This window comes from Camelus ferus, chromosome 13 (assembly GCF_009834535.1).
Source record: "Camelus ferus isolate YT-003-E chromosome 13, BCGSAC_Cfer_1.0, whole genome shotgun sequence".
Lineage (NCBI taxonomy): Eukaryota > Metazoa > Chordata > Mammalia > Artiodactyla > Camelidae > Camelus > Camelus ferus.
This window is the reverse complement of record NC_045708.1, coordinates 12,802,700-12,824,188: the sequence shown is the minus strand read 5'-3', so window position 1 is coordinate 12,824,188 and position 21,489 is coordinate 12,802,700. Positions and strand designations below refer to the sequence as shown.

The 21,489-nt window shown below is 55.4% G+C and overlaps 1 protein-coding gene across 2 annotated transcripts in view; it reads left to right on the top strand.

Moving 5' to 3' along the window:
- Positions 1 to 21,489, top strand: part of IFFO2 (intermediate filament family orphan 2) — a 46,599-nt gene that overhangs the window by 12,253 nt on the left and 12,857 nt on the right. Inside the window, exons 2-3 of one of the 2 annotated variants that reach the window (XM_006188325.3) lie at positions 19,514 to 19,574; positions 20,766 to 20,861. In XM_006188325.3, the coding sequence (XP_006188387.3) occupies positions 19,514 to 19,574; positions 20,766 to 20,861 (157 nt within the window). The remainder of the gene's footprint in view (positions 1 to 19,513; positions 19,575 to 20,765; positions 20,862 to 21,489) is intronic. The other variant, XM_032495308.1, reaches the window with a different exon arrangement.

Sequence of the window (21,489 nt, the reverse complement as noted above, 5' to 3'; positions counted from 1 at the left end):
CCAGGTTCCCTCTTGCATAAAATGGGATAATGAGACCCACAGAGTTGCTGATAGGCCTCGCCCAGTGAGGGCCATTCCCATCCCCTTTCCTCTGGGGTGAGCCCTGGAGTTGGAGGTCTGAGAACTTTGCCCACAGGGAGGAGTTGGGTGAACTGTAAAGGCTGATCCCCTGGTTCCCACAAAGACCTTGTTTCCTGAGTCCCCATTCCAGGGCTGTGGCCTGACAAATAATATGTTGGGATTTATCTAGTTTTATATGGAAAGTCTTAATATGACATCGCAACTGGTTTGACATTTGCCTTTAAAGAAAATACTGACACTGAAAAAATCAGGACTTTTCCAAGCTGGGAAAACGAGGCCGGAACTCACCAAGCTACTGACGGAGCCAGGATTAATCTACTGCCACGTTCAGGGGAGCCTCAACTCCTAGGTTGTCCCTTAAGGCATAATCTATCCACAGGGAGTTTAAAAAGAAATTGTTCACTCTTCTTTGGTTGCATTGATGGCTTGATCAGGGCCTTCACTTGGGTGGGAGCTCTGACCCTGGAGTGAGACTCCCTGGTTTGCATCACCACCCCGAGCCTCAGTTCTCTCATCTGTAAAATGGGAATGACAACCTTCGCTCACAGGTTGCAGCAAGGATGCAGTGAGAGAGTGCACGCTGAGTGCTCAGTGTGGTGCTAGCCCCGGAGCTGTTATCACTCTGTCCCTTCTATCCCAGCCTGGCCCTCCTCAGCCGCTGGGCCTCCATACAGTGAGAACTGCCTATTCCTTCCCCCTTCCGGCTGCAGAGTGGCCATTGTGTTTGGAGCACTTCCTTTCCCCAGCAAAGCCACCTGCTTGGCCAGCGAGGAGGAGGTTACATCCCTTCTTGTCCCTAGCAGACTGTCAGCGCAGGGTCACCGGTAGGGCAAGACCTAGCATTCGAGGCTGTGGCCAGCACAGTGTGTCGCCTGGAGCCTGTGGCTTCCAGTGGCCTGGTTGGAGAGTGGTCCTGAATGGAGAGTTTCTCTTTATCCCTGCCTCCCTGGGGTTGGGGGGACCTCTAAGTCCCAGCATCCTTGTGTGGATACGGAGGCAGCCACAGGAGGTCACATCCCTGGCCTGAGGTCTCACCGTGAGACAGGGGCAGAACTGAGATTCGAACCTAAGTCTGGTGGACTCTTCCAGGTGTCTCTTGCCACACTTGGCAGGCTCAGTATCCCAGGCTAAGGAATGGGCTGCACGTTCCAGGCCCTGGTCCTTGGGCTGAGATACAGGGGTTCAAGTCCTGTCGTGCCCCCTGGCAGTCAGCAGGGCAGCTGTTTTTCCTTCTGGGTCTCTGTCGGGCCATGGGAGAACGGCTTCCAGGGTCCTGTCCAGCCCACAGACTGTCTGTGCAAGGCCTTGTGGGTGAAGCGCTTGCTCCCAGACCTTGGCAGAGGGGTGATGTCGAAGGCCGTCTTGGCATTGTTTTTCAGGGTTGACGTCAGGGCAGCTGGTTTAGGGTTTCATCTCTGAGACAAAGGCTGCTTTGTACCTTCTGCTCGGTTTAACTACAGACACATCACCCCCACCCAAGGTGGGAAACAAGGTGAAAGGGATTGCAGGACCCAAGCAGAGAAGCCTCCGAGGCTTGGCGCCCCCTCAGCTCCTCCAGGAATGAAGTCAGGATCTCATAACCCCATAATACTCATCTCCCTGCTTCTCAAGGGAGCACATCCCATGTGCCCAATGCAGCGCAGAACATCACAGACCTGTTCTCTTGAACCTCACGATACTCTTGAAGGGTAGCTGTGGTTATCCCCACTGTAGAGATGAGGAAACTGAGTCTTGGCAGGTGAAATGACTTGTTACTTGTCATAGCTGGAAAGTGGTAGAGCTGGTATGTGAACTTGGGTCTTAAAAGATCCTCCCTGGGTTCCACTGCTGCTGAGTCTCATTTCAAACCCAGCCTTGGGAGGATGCTTCAGGAAGGGGAGGCGCCCTGGGGGAAGGCTGGAGCAGAAAAGTTTTGTGGCTTTGGGAATGTTGCATATATAAGTATTGTATGTAGGTGTGTACACATCTGTGTACAAGTTAGAGAAGGGGGTTGGATGCTGGAGGGTCACAGGAAGGTGATTCCAGGAGGCCTTGTGGGTAAGTGGAAGGAATCATTCCAGGGGACACCTCGGATGCTGTGCTTTTCTTTTTCAGGACTTACCCCACTTGATCATTCATTCATCATCCATTCATCTATCCATCCATCTATCTCCCCCCATCCATCCATCCATCCACCCATCTATCCATCCATCCATCCATTCATCCATCCATCTATCCATCCATCCATCCATCCATCCATCCATCCATCCATTTTCAAGGCCCCTCTGCTTGGCCCTATGATTGGGCCTGGGGAATGGTGCTGCATGAACTTGAAAGGCAGACGCCTGTCCCTAGCGAGCTCGCCTAATGACTATTAAATCAAAGCTGCAAGAGTCCTTAGAGATACTCAGTTTCTACCCCAACACACACTTTTCAGAGAGATAGTGACTTGCTGAAGTCCCAACAAGTTGGCAGCAGACCTAGGACTCAGAACCAGGTCCGCGGACCCCAGCCCATGTCCTCCCACCTCTCCTGTGCTGCCAGCTGCCTCCGGTCCTGGCTGACAGCCTTCCCGCCCAGCCCTTCCCTCCTTGGCTCTTTTGGTGTGTTTTGGGGCTTTTCTGGAGCCCTCTGCAGCCTCTGTCCCAGGGGATTTCCAGAGATACTGGTTGGACCAGCGTGCAGGCCCCAGACCGGAGTCGAGCCTGGCTGTGCTCCACCCTGAGGTGACACCATTGTCCATTTGGAAAGTCAGTTTGGCTGGGCACCTGAGAGCAGAGAATCTGAGGCCTTCTTTGCTTGTGGACACCAGCTTGCTGTCCCCAGAGGGGCTCCAGAGGTCATCAGTTCCTCCCTTGCCTTGAGGGTGGGACCTTTGCAAATCCCACATAAAGATTTTACTGTCTTCAAGGGCATTCCAGAGCCTTGTAGATGTGCCTTCTAGTGTCCTTGTCACCTTTTCTGTTGGGAGATGCGTACTGGTCTCTAGCCATGATCCCATATGCTGCATTTCCCCTTGTTTAGCCTCCCACAGGGTAGGGGAATGGGTGGAGCTCAACTGCCGGGTGAAGACTCTTTCCAAGTTCTCAAGGCAGCACCAGTCCTCCTCTGAACCCCAGAAGCTTACCTTCTTCCTGCCCGGGGTCCCTCTTGACTCATGCACGCTCCTTGAGACGTGTAGAAAGGATCTGCCCAGGCGGTCTAGGATTCCACAAGTTCCCGGGGACAGGGGCACATTCCTTCTCCCAGAGCCATGGAGCCCTCTGAGTGGGAAGTGGCCCTGGGGCCCAGGGATCACCCAGGCCCCACCTTTCCTGATGGGGAAACTGAGGCCCAGAGAGATTGAGCAGCCTGCCTGCAGCCATTCAGCCAGCCTGGTGGAGTTGGGTCTCCTCCTTCACAGGGCAGTGCTGATGCTGGCGTTCGGGCAGGGGAGTGGCTTTTCTAGCCTGATAGAAGTAGCCGGTGGCCTTCGGACCTGGCAGTCCCTGCCCCAGATGGGTGTCCTGGAAATAAGGCAGCTGGCCCCACGTGGCTCCACAGGGTTCCCGGGCCAGGAACCAGCACCCTCCCTGCTCACCCTCTGGGTTGGCAGATTCCAGGCCTGCCCTCGGAGCTGAGTGCTGACACCTCCTCCACACCCACCTGTCCCATGGTCCCTCTCACTCCACCTCCTCCCTGGCTCCCTTTTGGCCCCTGGGAGGCCCCTCACCTCCAAGGGTGGAGGGCAGGAGACCTGAGTGTATAACAGTGATTAAGTGGCCAGGGGGACCCTGACTTCTGTGGCTGGGGCAGGAAGAGGTTAAGCAGCTCTGCCTGCTGGGGCAGGACTCCCAGCCAGTGTTCTGGCCCCTCGGGCCAACCAGGCCATCTGGCTTGGCAGACGTCACACTAAGTTCCATCTGTCCCAAGGCAAAGTCACCAGGAGGAGGCCGCCTGCTGCCTTTGTGGGCCTGCTGGGGTGGGCGTGGACTGGCCGTCTGTCCCTAGGAGGCCAGGCTAGTTGGGAAGGGGCCCTCCGCTGGCAGGCTGCCCAGGGGGTGGCTGGCTGAGGGAGAGCCTGAGCTCCCAGGGCTGGGCAGAGCTTCCCTGTGCAGATGGGGCCCGAGACATCCTGGGACGCGGGCAAAACAAGCCTCGCACCCAGGCCCTGTGAGCTGCTCTGCCCTGTGGCTCCACCCACAAGCTCATTCAGTCATTCATCCAGTGTATAAATACCAGTTCAGGGCCTGCATGTGCTGGGTACTTGTAGATTCGGATGCTAGACAGTGCCTCAGTCTCAGTATGGGGGAGAGGGACCCAGGGAATGAAGCATCCAAGGGCAGAATGGCACATCTTGACCAAGCCCAGGACCCTGGACCCTAGAACAACCCCCGCACCCCCAGCAGCTGGGACTGGGTCCTGCTTGCTAAGATGAGCAAAATAACATTAGATGCTTGGTGATCGTGATCTTGTATAATCTTCACAACCCAAGGAGGTAGGTACTATTGTCGCCCCCATTTTACAGATGAGGTAAATGAGGCTCAGAGAGGTCAAGTCACTTACCGGGCCACCAGCTGGGGCATGGCTGAGTCTGTCTCTCTGATGCCAAAGTGTTTTGAGATAAGAGGCAGCAGGACTGCGTGTGTGGCCTCACCCCTTCCTGCAGGCCACTCCTCGTTCCTTTTCTTGGACCATCTCCTTTTGGCTTCTGGCTGAGTCCAGGGATTGTGTGGCTGAAGGACCAAGTCTCAGTGGGGAGAGAAGCCTTAATTGGGTTTGAGTTAGAAGGGAATCTCTGCTGGCCCCTTGTCAGGGCTGGGGTTGGTGACCCTCTGCCTCACCCTGGGCTGGGCACCTCGCAGGATGCGGGCAGCTTGGAGGACTGGAGGATCTCCAGTGTCTGCAGGACAACCTGCCCATCTGAGAGCCCTGGGGGCTGGGCCAGGCCTTGGAGACCCTCACTTCCAAAGCTATACTGGCAGCCCGGGGTGAGGCCTCTGCACATCACTCTTATAGTTTGGAGGTGATTCACTTGGAGTCCATCCTGACCCCTGGGAGACGGAGGTCCACACTCCCTGACCTTCTCCCTCCCTGACCTTCTCCCTCCCTCTAAGAGGCCACCTGGCACAGAGAAGGGAGCATCAGCTTTTGGATCAGAGAGACCCGTGTTCTATTCCAGTATCTGCTGCTTTATTAAGGTGAGCAGAGGCAGGCAAGTCTGGTGATTATGAGTTTGAACTCTGGAGCCAGACTGCCTAGATTTAAGTCCTGGTTCCACTACTTCTGAGCCCTGGGACCTTGTACAAATTGCTTCACTTCCCTGGACCTCAATTTCCTCACCTGTAAAATGGGCATAATAATAGTACTTACCTTGCTCATAAGGCTGTGGTGAGGATTAAATGAGTTAGTAACACTGTCACCTAACACTTCTTGTTAACTGTTATGATCATGTGACCTGGACAAGTCACCTTACCTCTGTGAGTTTCCCCACCAGCAGAATTGGGGTGAGGTAACCAGTAAGGTGCTCTGCCAGGGGCATTACTGTCACAGAAGGTTCTCTGGGAGTCTGCTGTTTTTGACTTCTCTCTCCTTGGAGAGGTGTGCCCAAACCCCTTCAATGGAGGGAGGAATGCTGTGCGTGTATGTGTGTGTATTGGGGGTGTCCTGGTGCCCTCCCCACTGGTTCACATCAAGTTGAACGTCGGGATTGCAATACGATGAGAGGCTGGTGTTAAGTAATGTGTCTGTCCCCTGGAGCTGCGTGCAGTCACTAATCCCTCTGGGCGCGGGCGATCGCAGTCTCATTACCTGTCCCCGCTGTGCCTGCAGCCTTCCCGGCTGGTTATGACAATTACAGCGCTGCACCTGCCCGCAGTGCCTGCCACAACCCATCCCCTGTGGCACGAGCCCCACGTGTAATTGGTTCCCTGGGTCCTGGTCACTCTTCCCTCCTTCCTTCCTGGTGGTGGCTTGGGTCGGTCTTCTCCCCTTACCAGGAAGCACACAGGCTCTGGGTTCCAGTCCTTGCTCTGCCCCTGCCTGCCTGTGTGACCTTGGGCCCGTCACTTCACCCCCCTGAGCTTTGGGCCCATTGCAAATGGCCTGGACTTCTGAGCATACCCTTCTAAGGTTTCGGGTCCATGTTCTGTTTTGTTTTTGTTTTCTTTTTTTTAATTAAAAATTTTTTTTTATTATACCTGGAGCCTGTTTGTGCTTGCCAATCCTCATTTAATCCAGGACTGGGGTGGGGGATGGTCACCCCCATTTCACAGATGAAGAGACTGAGGCCTGGAGAGTTGACTCAAGGCTACAGGGCCTGGGTTTAAACCCAGAATGGGGTGTGTACCAACTCCTGCCTGGTGTGCACCAACTTCTGCCTGGTGTGCTCTGCTTGGCTGCCGACCCCTCGTGGGTCCAGGCACGCTCGGCTCGGAGTGAGTGACGTGGCTTTGCTGGGAAGGCTACGTTGAGGGCAGGCCCACACTGCCTTGCATTCACCTGTGGGGCGGCACGGTCGCTTGAAATAAACAACAGAGAGACCCAAAGTGCACATTAGGTTTCCAAAATAGCCTTGCGAGTCGCTGTTTTTCCCTCAAAGCTGTAAACATTTCCTTGGGCGGGGCTCCCCCAGCTTCCTGGGCACAGACCCCCCTGGGCCTCCTGCTTCTTGGCCTGGGTCCCCAGACCCCCTCCTGGCCTCTGGACTTGAACAAGAGATGGAGCCCTGGAGGCTGAGAGCTGCTGACTCAGCAACCCCAGGGATGGGGGTTGGGTGGAGGGTCTCTTGGGGCTCAGCCAGGCCTGGGGAGAGAGGCTAAGTCCTGGGGATGGAGAGCTGTGACCACTGACCTGCCCATCATCTGCCCTGTGAGAGGTAGGCCCAGGTATCAAGGTGACAGAAGAGGATTGTTGGAGGAGAGTGGAAGATCTGGAAGGAACTGTGGAGGTTGTCTGGGGAAACCGAGGCTGACAGGGAGGAAGGGGCAGGGAGGCGGAGGTCATGTCTAAGTTCAAGGACACAGAGTGAGCTGGTGCTGCGCTCACTCCAGACTGAGTCTCCTAAGGAAGTCTTGTAGGTGATACTCGATGGGCCCTTTAGCCAGCAAACATTGATTTGGTGCCTGCTGTGTACCCGGCTCCATGATGGGCTCTGGGGTTGCAGCTGGGAGCCAGAGATGGGCCTCCTTTTTTGCAAGGGCTGAGTTAAGTGGGGGAGGCCAACAGGTGAACAGATAAACTCAGTAGCAAGTAACCAGCATTTGGAGTACAGAAGAGGGGCACTTGACCCTGACCAAGGAGCCAGGGAAGGCTTCCTGGGGGAGGGGGTATAAAAGCTGAGTCCTGAAGTTGGCATAAGATTAGGAGAGAGAAATGACCAAGAAGGCGTGTAGAGGGAGCCTTCCAGGCAGAGTGTAGAGCACGTGCAAAGGCCTGGGGGTGTGGTGCCGCTTGGCACACCTGGGGCTGGAGGTGACGTGGGTGATGCTGTCTTGCCTTGCTCCGCCCTAGCACGTGGCCACTTGCTCCAGGGCTCATCACACACCAGGTGGGAACTTCTACCCTTTTGGAAGAGAGATGACAGGGCCCATTTCTCAAATGAGCTGAGCTCCCAGCCCTTGCTCCTTGGGGAAGGCAGAGTGCCACCCCACTGAGGGTGAGGAAGGACAGTATTTATGGTGGGGTCTTCCTCCACCCAAGGGAGAGGCAGCTCTTGGACTAATGGGGAAACCAAGGCACTCGCTGCTGAGCTGGGGTGAGGACCCAGGGACCCTGCTTTTCCTTGGCTGGGCATCTGCCGAGTCCCGAGAGAGTGCGGGCTCGTCACAAATGACACTTTCGAGGGACACAGAAGCTTTTCTATATCCATAATCTTGACCCAGCAACCCACTCCATGGAGATAACAGGACAAATATGCAAATATGTGTGTACCAAGATGCTCTTTGCTGTGTTGATTAGATTGCAAGGATGCGGGAATGGCAGCGCAGGACCCATCATATTAGTGATGCCGCAGCCCCCTGCTGTATCACCTGCTCGGAAGGATGCTCACCGTATGTTGTTCAGTGGGAAGAGCACACTTGAAGACCACACGTGGTCTGATCCCGTTTTTACTATTAAAAGATCTCATAAGAGGAAAAAAAATCTCATAAAAAAGCATTGGGAAGGTTTGTGTAGCCAATTTTAGCAGAAATTCTCTTGTATGCAGGATTGTGGGTTTTTAATTTTTTTATTTGTTTGGCTTACCTGATTTTTGTCTATTTTTTGTGTGATCACTGTAAAATATTCATGCCACTTAAAACAAGAGGAAAACAAGCAGGTATTTTTGTCTTTTTAAAAATGTAAGTGGCTTTGATTTTTTTTGATTAGATGATACATTACATGATTCAAAATTAGAAAGCCGGAGAAGAAGAAATTCTGACCCGTGCTACAGCACGGATGAACCTTGAGGACATTATGCTAAGTGCACTAAGCCAGTCACAAAGGGAGAAACACTGTATGATTTCACTTGTATGAGGGACCTAGAGCAGTCAGTCATAGAGACACAAAGTAGAATGGTGGTTGCCAGGGGCTGGGGGGAGGGGGGGGGAAGACTTGTTTAATGGGGACAGAGTTTCGGTTTTGCCGGACGAAGAGTTCTGGAGATGGATGGTGGTGATGGTTGCACAACAATTTGAACGCACTTAATGCCACTGAACTGTACACTTAAAAATGGTTAAAATTGTAAATTTTACATTATGAGTATTTTACTACAATTTTTAAAAAAGGTACAGAAGGGGACTGAGTGACAAGTCTCCTTCCCACCCCTGTCCCCAGCCATGAGGCTCTCCCTCTGGAGGTAACCACTGTTTTCAGTGTGGTGGTAGACCCTTGCTTTCTTTCCCTTCTCCTACCCCGGGTACCGATGGGCAGGGGCAATTCAGACGGGGCCCCGTCACTCATGGGCAGAGCAAAAATGTCTCCCAGCCCCGAGAGCCCGGAATGAGCACCCCCTCCCATTCCCACTCCCAGGGCACGAGGCAGCGGTGCCTAGTTCTCCCAGCCCCGATGGGTCGGAAGGACTGAGCACCTAAGGCTGGGGTGTAGGGCAGAGGTCCCTCCTGGAGGGAGCTCCGGAACTCGCTGCCCCTCTTGCAGTGGGAGGAGAATACTCTCAGTTCAGTCCTGTGCCCCTGAGTGAGCACTTGGGAAATGTTTGCTGACTCTGTCGTGGGGGAGAGAAGATGGAATCTAAGCCCACAGCCAGAGGGGCTGGGCTGCGGCAGACTCTGAGTCTGCTGGGCTGGGCATCCCAGAAACACCCGACGTTCACTCACCAGAGCGTTCTCGGGGCCGGGTCTTGTACCAGTGCTGGGGCGTGGTGATGAGATGGCCTTCTGTGTGTCTTTGTTTGAGGGCTCCATGTGTCATCAGATGTTGACAGCAGGGAGATTGGTTTGGTACCCGGGGATCCTGCCAGGTGCCCGGGGCTCTGATCATCTACAAAGCAGAGCTGCCTCCCCAGGCTGAGCCGCCCATTCTCCGTGGCAGGAGAGACAACAGGAAGACCACATTCTGTGGTGAATCGGTGCTTATCTACAGAGCATTTACGAGGAGCTGGGCTCTTGGCTAAGCGTGTAACACATGCAGATTCATTTCATATACCAGCCCCACGAGGCAGGTGCCTCTGTTAGCCCCCACCTTAAAGATGGGGAACCAGGAGCACAGGAGGTTCAGTGCTTTGCCCCAGCCGGTTGTGGGGGTGGGACAGGTGGCAGGGCTGTGGGCAGATCGGTCTCGGCCAGTGCAGGTAGAACGCTAGGATAGGGCCTTTCTGCCCCAAGAAGTGAGTCAACAGGCAAAGCCAATACCCTGGCTAAGCAGCCTTTTCCAGGTCAGTGCCGGTGACCTGGGGGGTACACATCTGTGCTGACCCAGGGCTGGTAATTTGGGGGTGTTTTCTGAACAGTGTGCTGGGCGGCATGGCAGGGAGTGTGGTTTATGAAGTCGATGAGACAGTCTTACCGCTGAGAGGCTGCCCGGATTTGAAGTCAGATGGACCTGGACCTGGCCTGGGGCAAGTCATTTCACCTGGGCCTTGGTTTTCTTGCCTATAAAGTGGGAGTGATAATGCCTGGCTCACAGAGCTATGGTGGGAGTACAGTGACTTTCACTAAGTGCACAAAATAAGCATTCTACAGTAAAAGCAAGTCCTCCCTTCCTCCAGGAGAGCAGAGTCTTATGAGAGAGGCAGAGAAGGGAAAATGTACAGCACCCTGGAAGCCATGAAGAAGGCATGCGCCGAGGCTGGAAGCACTGTGCCCCTAAGTGAGCACAGTGACTCATTCTGGGGGGAATCAGGAAGGGCTTCCTGGAGGAGGTGATGAAGGTGTCACAAGCCTGGAAGAGGTTGGAAATGGTGCTCCAGAAACTTCACAGAGGCCTGTGATTTGGGCCAAGATTCCTCTTCACTGCAAGGTGCTCACTGAGCCACTTCTTGGAGTGGCTTACTTGGTTGGGGGGTTGTGCCCACTGGGTTTGGTTTCTAGACAGAGGCGCTGGAAGGAGGGCACTGCCCTGCACACAGCTCTGGGTGACGGGTGTCCACAGAGCTGCAGGTCGCCAAATAAATGATACCGAAGTGGGAATGGGAGTGATACTGGGCCCCCGGACAGCTGTGGACACCAGGTGACTGGAACAGAAGACTCGTAAGCAGCTAGAATCTTGGATTGGCACTGGGGCAGGTGACCAGGGGCATTTCCGGGCCCGTGAGAATGCCCTTCAGTGTCTTGTGCCTGCCAGAGTGGCACCATGAAACCAGCAGGGCTCTGGCTGGTGGGACCCCCCTCCTGCCTTGGTCTCAGCTTCTGTCATGGTGGCCCTCGTCAGGGCAGACCTCAAAGGCTGAGCACGTGCCTGTTCATTCTTAGGGCATGTCTGGGAGCACCAAGGGCAGAAGCAGGACACTTGCTGGGTTTTGTTGGCAGTGGAATCAGCGGTGTCAGCATCTGGTTCCTTTCCCTCAGCCACCCCAACCCCCATGTGCCCCTGGTCCCCCAGCTGAGTGACAGTGGCATTTCACTCATTCTCATTATCTCCCTGCGGAGAGCCCCAGAGGCCAGCCAGCTGCCCTGGAAAGTCACTGCGAGAGTGGGGATGACTCCATGCAGCTCAGCCCCACAGCCCGTTGGTAGGGCTTGCTTTTACCTCCCTGCTAGGAAAATTCACTAATTCACTAGCCACTCTCTCAGTGGCTTCCAGATCCCCAGAAGATCAGGGCAGGATGCAGAACGGTCCCTGCTGAGGTGGTCCAGGCCTTACACACCCTCCTGTGCCTGTCCCCGACCCCCAGACCAGTGCAGGCAGGGTTAACACCAGAGATGAGAACGGCTGTTGTCCAGCAAGGGGGCCTGTGTACCTTCACTTAAGCTCATTTAATGTTGGTGAACCCTGCAAGGCAGGATATCTACCCTCATTTCACAGAGAAGGAAACTGAGGTTTCTAGCTAGTGGGAGGCGGGCCCTCCACGAACCGCACAGTGGCAGACGGCTTTCTCTGTTTGCCTGCTCTTCTTAGTGGGGCCGGTGGAGAATCTTATCCCTGATTCTACAAGGCTGGCGCAGCTCATGGAAAGCCCTCCAGCACTGATTAGAGAGTGAATGAGTGCATGCGGCCACCCCACCCCCAGCTCGTCGGTGACTGGTGGTGAGGACAGGGGTCAGTGGCCCGATCCTGTTACCCAGGATAACTCTGGATGGCGGTGACGTCCCTGAGGTTGTCACCTCTTCCGGGCTCCAAGGAAGGGCCACATCCAGTGTCTGCTGCAAGTGTCATATCCAGAGGGACTCTCAGAGATCATATTAGAGACATATTAGAGACTGAGGCCCAGACTGAGGAAAACGGACCTGCTGCGGTCATGCAGTAAATTAGTGACAGAGTCAGGACTTGAACCAGGATCTCCTGCCTTCTAGTCCAGAACCCCCTCCTCCTCAGGGTGCTTCTCTGTGGACCTTGGTCGCCCGCCTGCCCCCGAGCAGCCCAGTCCTCTCCTCTGGGATCCCTGGAGGCAGCTCCTGTTTCAGGGTGTGTGTGTGTGTGTGTGTGTGTGTATGTGTATGTGTGTGAGTGTGCTAGGGAGAGGTGCACACTTAAGAGGGTGGCTCAGCCCGGCCCATCCCCTGCTCGCAGCCTGTGCCCCGGCCTGCCCGGGCCATTACCGCCCGCCTATAATGGAATCGGCTGCCCTGGTTAAGTGTTCACATTAAATTAATGCCTCCTCCACGGAGACAATCAGTTGGCATTTAATTTGTGTTTCCTTTGGAGCAGCAGAGTACAGCTGGGCAGCCGGGCCTCTGATGGGCACGTCTGTGAGGCATCTCTTCCCCAGATCAGGGGCTCAGTGCCGATAGGTGCACCAGAGTCCAGGGAGGAGGATGGTGAGCGCGGGTGAGGCAGTGCGGGAGGTACGCGGAGAGTGGGGCGTGGGGGAGGGGAGGCCTCTCCGCTCACAGGCTGGCGGACCCGGCCCTCCTTTTACTGGGGAGAGAAGATACAGTAAACCAGATGAGAGGAGGAAGTCAGGAGATGGAGAGACTCCATGCGTTTCAGTGTTGGGCTTCCTGGGAGGGGGACCTCCCTCAGAGAAAAATGGGTTCACACCACGGATTCCCGGCCCCACCCCCACTCCCACTCCCCGTATTGCTCATCTGTATTTTTTTTTCCTGCCACAAACATGAATTTTTTAAAATTTTATATTTTATTGAAGTGGAGTTGATTTAAATGTTAGTTTCAGGTGTACGGTAAAGCGAATTTAGTTATACACATGCGTACAGACATAGGTAGATACATATATTTTCAGATTCTTTTCCGTTAAAGCTTGTTACAAGAAACTGAATATAGTTCCCTGTGCTATACAGTAGGTTCTTGTTGTTTATCTATTTTAAATATAGTCGTGTGTCACAAACGTGAATTGTTTGTGATCTTAGACAAGGAGGGTGGTGTGGAGTGAGGAAGTTGACTTACTTGTGACTTGTCAGCTCTCTGGGGGGTGCTCAGAAGAAACTAAGGGGTGAAGGCCCACCGAGCGCCCACTCTGATCTGTTACCCATTGGCTTCTGGGAAACTGCATTTGAAGAAGGGTCCCCCTGGTCTTTGCCCCCTAGTCTGTCCCCCGGATCTGCCTCCCTGCCTGCACAGCCTTGTCCTCCAGCTCGGATATTAGTCTAGAGAAAAGCCTGCCAGTGAGGGCACCGGCTGGGTCGCAGCTCTGCTGCAGAGCCCTGGGGACAGGGGGGCAGAGTGGCTCCAGCACGTCCCCGCCTGTCTCCTGGCAGCCCTCACCCAGCCGTGCTGCAGTGGGGTGAGCTCCCCGTGGCCCGGGTGGAAATTGCCCTCCGCCCATCTGCCCTGCGCCAGAGGCAGGGCCCACGCTTGGCCCAGAATGAAGTTTTCCACTGGCGGCTCCAGCCCAGTCTCACCTGAGCTTGCTTCCCATCACCTGAGTGAGTCGGCCTGGGCGTGCCGGCGGCTCACCTTCCCTGGAAAGGTGTGGACCGTTCCCATGGCGCCCTCCCAGCTCTCTGAGGTCTGGCTGCTGGAGCCAGCCGTGGGACTCTGCAGTTCACCCTGAGCCACGGAGCATCAACTGTCTGCTCTGTGCGAGGGCTGGGGCTGAGCGTTTTCACCCGTATGTCATTCTCACAGCCACCCTCCAAAGGGGCGCTGTGCTCCCCATCTCACAGATGAGGCAGCTGGGGCCCAGAGAGGGTAACTGCCTTGCCCAAAGTCACACAGCTGGGAAGTGGCGGGGGCAGGATTCGAACCCAGCCTCTTGGTGCTCAGGAGTCTCCAGGACTTTCTCCCAAGAAGCCCCAGGGCTGTCCCAGGAACCTAAATTGTCCTGCTGGGGCTGCACCCACTTTCTTCTGGAGCTGGAGCCCAGGAGCGCCTTTCTGTGCCTGCACAGGAAGTGAAAAGTCTGTGAGTCAGTCCCTCTGCGGTGACTTCAGCTTGGCTTTCCGCCCCTCAGTAGACCAGGCTTTGTGGCCCCTTTCCTGTGGGTCTGTGTGTCATCATGAGCCGACGGGGGAGGGGAGACCCTGGCCCTCAGTGTGGTGTCGAAGCTGCCCTTCCCCTCCCCCCAGTGCTCTGTGGCGACTTCTCGTCCATCACGTGGTCCAGCCGTGGCTCCTCCGGAATGCGGGGAGACCACATCTGGCTGAGGCGGTGCGGCCACCTCCCCCTCCTGGCCACCTCCTCACACGTGGGCTCCTTGTGTTGTGATGGTGGCTGAGAGCTCAGCTGGGGAGTCACTTCCTCTCCCTGAGCTCATTGTCCTGAGCTCCCTGCTTCCCCTGCCCAGCCTGGAGGGTGGTGGGAAGTGGGAGAGGCAAGGCTTCTTCTCCCTGCCTGCTTCCTGCCCTGGCTGGCCCTCCCCCTGGCCTGGCCTCTCCCCAGGGGGCTCTGGAGCCAAGTGGATGGAGAGGAGCCCCGGCTGGGGCCGTGCAGACTGAGGATGTTCCAGGCCGAGGGGCTCTGGCTGGAGACGGGGTGAGCAGGAGGTCCCACAGCTTGGGTCATTCATTCATTCATTCAACAAATCTGTTCAACAACTGACTCCCTACCAAGTGCGGGTGGGTTTAGGTGCAGGAAGTACAGCCGTGAGCGTAGTTACAGCCAGTTCTTTGTCCAGCACGGCTGTGTTGCGGATCATGCCCAGTGGGTTTGGACACCAGTCAGCAGAGGAATTGGAATGGCTGAGTCGCAGGGGGCAGTAGGCTGGGCTGGGGAGATGAGCCCTGAAATCCAGTCCAGCCAGAACTGGCCCGTGGCTGGGGGCCAGTCACATGACCATCAGAGGATGTGGGAACTGAGTGGCTTTTCTTGAGTGTCCCTGGGATGTGTTGGGTTCATACTGTGTCTCAGCTACAGATGGAGAGACTGAGGCTCTGAGCGATGGAGGCAGATGCCAGGGGAGGCAGAGCTGGGGTTCAGTCTCATGTCTTTCCCCCTCGCTCCTCATGAGCTCTGTCTTGGGCCGGGGGAGGGGAAGGCGCTCTTCTGTCCACTCCCTGGGTGACCCTGCACCTCACTTTCCTTATCTGAACGCTCAGAGGTGTGGTCCACATGAACTCTGGTCCCTTTCAGCCTTCACTTCTAGAGAGTCTCTGAGTCTCTTGTCTCCGCAAAATAGAAAACCCCTGTTGCTGGCTGTGTGATGCTGGGGGAGGGGCTTCAAGCTTTTGGACTCCAGCTTCTTCATCGATAACGTGGAGATAATAATAACCCGACCTGAAGGTTACTGTGAACCTGAAATGTGAAGCCTCTGGGGACGGTGCCTGGAGCATTGTAAGCACTCGGTCTGTGTTAGCCACCCTGTCCCATCATCATCAACACCATCATCATCGTCATTGTCATCCTCGTCACTGCCACCATCGTCCATCCTGCCTGCTTTAGAGGCTGGCGTGAGCATCATAGACTGAGCACTTTGAGGAGCTGGCACTCACATGAAGTTGCTGTTGAAGGATGCCTGCAGGTCGCGGGAGACTGAGAAGATGCTGGGGGCGACAGAAGGTCTCCTTGGTGTGATTGGGGCCTGGCCAGTGCCAGCTGGGGCCTCAGTGCTGTTTGGGGGAGGTGAAGATGGAGGGCTGTCCATCGCTGTCCCTGGTGTCATGGGCTGGCTCTTTGGGTGGGAGCCATGCTTGATGAGATGCCACAGCCAAGCCACCCCAGAAGACGGCACCCTGAGGCCTGCTGCCTCAAGCTTGAGCTCAAGGAGGGAAAACAATGGATGTGGCTGCTGGGGCTTAGGTAGGAGATGACATTTGAGACAAGCCTGGGAGAGCGGATAGATTTCCCGAGGCTGAAGAGGGGGGAGGGAGAGGGAATCCAGTTACCTCTGAGTTTGTTTCCTCATCTGCAAAATAGGGACCACTGTTAGGGGAAGGTGAAATGATATTTTATATTTTGTATGTATATGAAGGGCCGATATAGTGGACGTCACCCAGAACGTGACCAATAAGTGCCCCGCCCTCCTGTCCCTTCAAGAGATAAAAATTTGGAAGTTTTATGAGCTGATGGGTCAGGGCAGGCAGGGGTGGATCTAAATGATTCAGGCCATCTTGACATTGGCTAGAGTTGTTTGTGTGCGGTGGGCCTTCATTTTCCCACCTGTAAAATGGGGAGGTTTCTCTGCAGCCTCACAGCCCACTGTGTGAGCTCGGAGAGGCAGGGTGGCAAAGACTTAAAGGACATGACATTCACCAGCCCCTGACCAGAATGGGTGTGTCCCCTCACGGTGGCAGCTGGCTACTCCCTGGCCTTCCTGCTGGCCCATCTTTGCTTATGTTGGTACCTCTGCCTGAAACACCCGTCCTGCTGAAACCTTACTCCTGTGGGAGGATCCAGGTCAGGGGAGGGGACCGTTCCTGGGAAGCAGGTTTTGGAATGTCAGAGCTCACAACTTGGTGGACCAGTTTTCGGTTAAGCTGCATGTTTCCTCCCCCGGGCTCAGCTGCAGTGAATGCAGGGCATCTGGGGCGCCTTAAGGAACATCACCCGTCCATCCTTTCACACCAGTCAGCCAGAGTAGCTGAAGGGCAAGGCTTTTCTGCACTGTCAACATCGGAGCCGGCACAGCCAGGCTTTCCTGCCGCGGCTGGGAGGGGACATCAGCGTGGGCAGCGGATTCTGTTTGTCAAGCCAGCTGCTGTCAATACACAGGCATCCTTCCTTGGTCTCCTGCGGGCAGGTGCACCGGCTGCCCACCCAGTCCAGCTCTGGAAAGAAAAGGCCCATGAAATCATTTGTGCAAATGTATCAGGGGTGCAGTGTAGCGAGGTGAAGGGGACACCAAAGTGCCTTCTGCAGGGGAGCTCGTTAGAAATGAGCCCTATCCCAGACCTGCTGCATCTGGGTCTGCCTGTGTGCAAGATGCCCTGGTGTGATTCCCATGCACAGCATAGTTGGACACTGGATGCTTTAGGGCATAGGCTAGGCTTGAATCCCATCCCTGCTTACTAGCTGTGTGACCTTAGACAAGTTACCCCGCCTCTCTGAACCTCAGCTCTCTCATCCACAGAATGGATGTGGGGAGCAATACTTTCCCCAAGAGGGTTAATAATTCATATGAAAGCTGATAAGATGCGTACGAGGCACTGAGCCCTGTGCATGGAACTCAGACCTGCTCACCAGTCAGCGGCTGCTACACCTGCAGCTAATGTGTATGGAGATCCAAAGACATGGCTTGTGTTCTGACTCTGGGTTGACCTGGGGCGGATTGCTTTCCTTTGCTGGGCCTCAATTTCCCCATCTGTTCATTGGGTCTGTTGACCCCTGCCCCGCCTTCCTCACAAGAAGGTTGCTTAAAGGAACACTGGGGGTTGGGGGCTGGGCTTCGTCCCCAAAAGCCTGTCTGGGAAATGGGTGTGTGTGTCGGGGGTGAGATGTCCCTGGGTGTCTGCATCTTCACCCCTCGCTGCCGCCTCCCCTGCTGTTGTTGCAAGACTCAGTGGTGAGGCCAGCCTCAGGAGTCAGGCTGTAGCCAAAGCCACCCAGGCCCTCCCTTGTCCCTGCTCTGCTCAGCGGCTTTGGAATCAAGTCCCCTGCCCCCCTCAGGGCAACGTGGCCAGGAGGGATGATTCAGCTCAGGACCTGTGTTTTGGGCCTTGGCCTCCCTTGAGGGAAGCCCCAGATGCCCCATGCTACTGGGTGAGGGGAAGGTGGCCTGAGAACTTCTGCCCACCTGGGATTCCTGTTCCGCATGGAGGGCCTGGGGCCGGACTCCTGCCCTGTCCCTGACATACGGGGTGACTTTAGGCGAATTCCTTGTACACGCTGGGCCTCAGTTTCCCTTTTTTACAATGCGGGTGTTCAGTGAGACCATCCCGCCTCGGTTAGACCCTTAGATTCTCTTGCTGCTTCTCCTTAGCCTCCTCCGTGCCCCTCATCCTGGGCAGGACCCCTGCCCCAGCCCCACTGCCTACTAGGTTCTGGACCCTGCAGCCCAGGGCAGATCTAGACCTCGCCGCCAATACTGGGGGCTGGTAAAGACCAAAAGGAGCGGGGCAGGGGGAGCCAGTTTGTCCTCTGGGAGCCCTGGCCAGGGCCATCGTGTCTCATGTGGGAAAGAGGAGGAATTTTCCTCTGTGTGTGCAAACAGTATCCGTTTTCTCTTGTTTCCAAAAGCCGGTGACGTAACCCACTCTCCATCCATTCCCTCCCCTTTGGCCTATTTTTAGCTGGCCCCGACAGCATCCTAAAATGCTTCCAGACCTGCCTGCTCTGAGGCCATGTAGGGAGGCAGCCGTAGGGTGAGGAAAGAGAGACGCTCCTGGTCTTGTCTGTCCCAGGATGGAGGGAGGGAAGGAGCCTGCCACTCTGGGGAGTGAGGGGATGTGGGTGGGGAGTGAATTAGGGCTCTGATGGGTCCTGGGTCTACAGGGAGCCTGGCTGGGTCACCAGCACTCAATCCGGAGCCTGGTTTGAGTCCTGGCCCCACCTGTCCTCACCCTGACCTTGGGCACCTGATTGCCTTGCTTTCTTCACCTGTAATGGGGATCATGGTGGCATCTCCATTAGAGGTTTGTTTTGAGGATTGAAGTATATCACGAGAACAGTGCCTGGGACAAAGTGAGCATGCAGTTAAGGTGAGCTGGTATTGTGGTGGCTCTAATGCTTACCACCCCACCCTACCTCCAGTTAGTGCTGGGCGTCCACTGTGAGCCCCCGTGCCTTCTCTCCTCTATCCTTTCCTGTCCCACTATCAGCCAATGTGTACACAAACAAGATGACACACGGAAAGCCCCTGGAACTGAGCCTACCTAATAAGCATTAAATAAATGAGAGTCGTAATTTTGTTTGTTTGTTTTAGTGTAATCAAACAGACCTGGGTTCGAAGTCCAGCCCTACCTGCTAACTAGCTGTGTATCTTTGGGCAAGACATTTAACCTCTCTGAGCCTCAGTTTCCTCACCTGTAAGATAGGGATACTAACAGCTAGGTAGGAGATGTCTCTGTTGGTTACGGTAGGTTACAGGACAAGTAGACTCCGAGATTGCAATGGTTAGCATGGTAAATTTATTTCTTGTGGGTGCAAAGAAGAGCCTGAGTGTGTGCTGGCTGCAGCCTGGCTCCCGAATCTAGCCCCAGTACCACACTTTGCAGCAACAGAAGGAGCAGCAACACAGTACTTTACAGTTTGTGTGAAGTGGGGTGGCGGTCCCTCCTGCCGTCATTGCCCTGGGATGCTGTGCTCATGGCTTGCGCATGGCACTGGTCACCACCACCTGGTATTATGGTTATGTGTCAGCCTGGCCGTCCTCCCCAACCACTTCTAGACTGGGAGCTCAGAGGGGCAGGCAGGGATGGAGTCATTGCTGCACCTTCCTTGCCCAGCCAGGGGATGGGCCCAGGGTGGGTGCTGGCATTCTGTTTGAGGCTGGACTGTCCTCCAGGGGAGGCCACCCTCTGACCACTGTCCTTCTTGGCTCTTGCAGATGGGAGGAGGAGCTCGCCAAGCGCATGAACCTGCAGACCATGGTGGACACGCTGCAGGAGGTAAGAGCCGTCGGGGGTCTGACCTGGAGAGGCTCGTGGGAGAACCATGTGGCCACAGGGCAAAGCTGGGGGCAGTTTCCAGCACAGCCTCTCGTCTGTGCTGCCTCCTGCTGCCTCAGGCTCTTCTCAGTGGAGCCGGAGGGCCTCTCCAGCTTGCCCTGCTTCGGGGCTGGGAAGGCACCAGCACAGTTTTGCAGAAAAGCTCGGGTCCAGGAAGCTGGGGCTGAGTCCCGGTGCGGCCCCCCGGCTTGCCGGAACTGACTTGGAGCTGAGTGCCTGGGAAGGAACCGGTGGGCGTCTCACAGGTGGGCTCCCGGCCCCAGGGCGGTTGTGAGGACACTGTCTCGCTCTCCTGGCTCGGTGGCTCTGCATTCTGGGCCCTGCTTCTCACTCGCCTGCTGGGTACCTTGGGCAGCAAACTTTACCCTCTCGGTCTCTGTTCTCTCAGCCAAATGGGCACAAGAGTGGCGAACCCATGAGAAGGCTTGGAAAGCTCTTTCAAACATTTTTTTTAAATGCAAATATTTAAAGCATTGATCTTCTAAGGAAGTTAGAGATGGGTTAAAATAATGTCAATATGTGGAAGGAAAAGGATGACCGTCCCTCCCCTTCTTTTATAACGAAGTACTTTTTACTTTACAAACGTATGACATGCTCATGGTCAAATATTTGAAAAATTCAGAAAAGCACAGAGAGGAAAACAAACTTACTTCCGGTTCTCCCCCCTCCACTGTTGAGAAGTTGCGAGCGACCTTCTGGTCTTTTCTGTGCAAACAGGCACATGCCCTAGATATGTATATTCAGTTACGCTGACACATGTGCTGTTGCCATTCTGGAGATCAGAGATGGTTAAATATCAGTGGTTCTACATGAATCAACCTACTATTTTAACCGATTGGAATCACTTTTACATTCAGCTGCTCTTTTTCTCTTAATGTCTGCCATGGATTTTTCCACACGATAACTATTCCTTTGAGAAGTGTTTCAAGCTGAGCTGTGCCCTGCAGTGAGCGAGGGCTGAGTGGGGATCCAGGCTGGGACCAGATCCTTGGTGCCCCTTCCTTCCCTGGTACATGAGCGCCCAGCTTGGTGGGACATCAGGCGTCCGGGGCTCTGGACCTGTGTTCCAGCCCCTCCTCCCCTTGGGGAGCCCGGCTCCCCTAAGCCCTCCCCCATCTCCATCCCCCGTAGGCAGCGCAGGAGGCCGAAGCCATCCAGGAGGAGATGAACGAGAAGATTGAACGTCTCAAGGCTGAGCTGGTGGTGTTTAAGGGGCTCATGAGTGATGTAAGTGCCACCAGCTGCCACCCCTGGCGTCATGCCCTCCCCCAACACCCATCATGCAAAATGCTTCATTCACTCCTAGGCTCCAGAGCTCGGCTTCTAGTTAGAGTCCTGGCTGGCTGCGTTTGACCCGTGAGGATGACGGATGCATCGGAGACCAGGCCCCTTTCCCCGCCCCCTACCCACTTCTGCTTCCCTTGGTCTGAGTAGAGATGCATTAATCCGCTGCTTAACCCATCCCGCCCTCCCCGGGGCTCCTCTGATAGTCTGTGTGTGTTTGCTCGACTCCTGCCAGCTCCCCACGATGAGGGCAGGTTGTGGCCGTGGGCCTCGGCATCTGGGCACAGTGCAGGCCGACGGCAGGTGGCAGGAGACCCCTGAGTCTGGTCTGCTCCCGCCTAAGATGCTCTCCCAGCCAGTGGTCTTCAGCGGGGTTGCTTTGTAAAGTTGGGAGAGGCCAGCGTGTGCTTCCTTGGGATGATTGGAGCCTCTCTGAGTAACGGGTGGAGGCAGCTGTTGGCAGCAAGGGTCTCCTTCCTGCCGGGGACCTGGTTTCCTGCCACCTTCAAGCAGTGGGCAGTACGTGGAGATCGTCTCCAGAAAGGGGAAGGAGCCCCGGTACAGGTGGCTC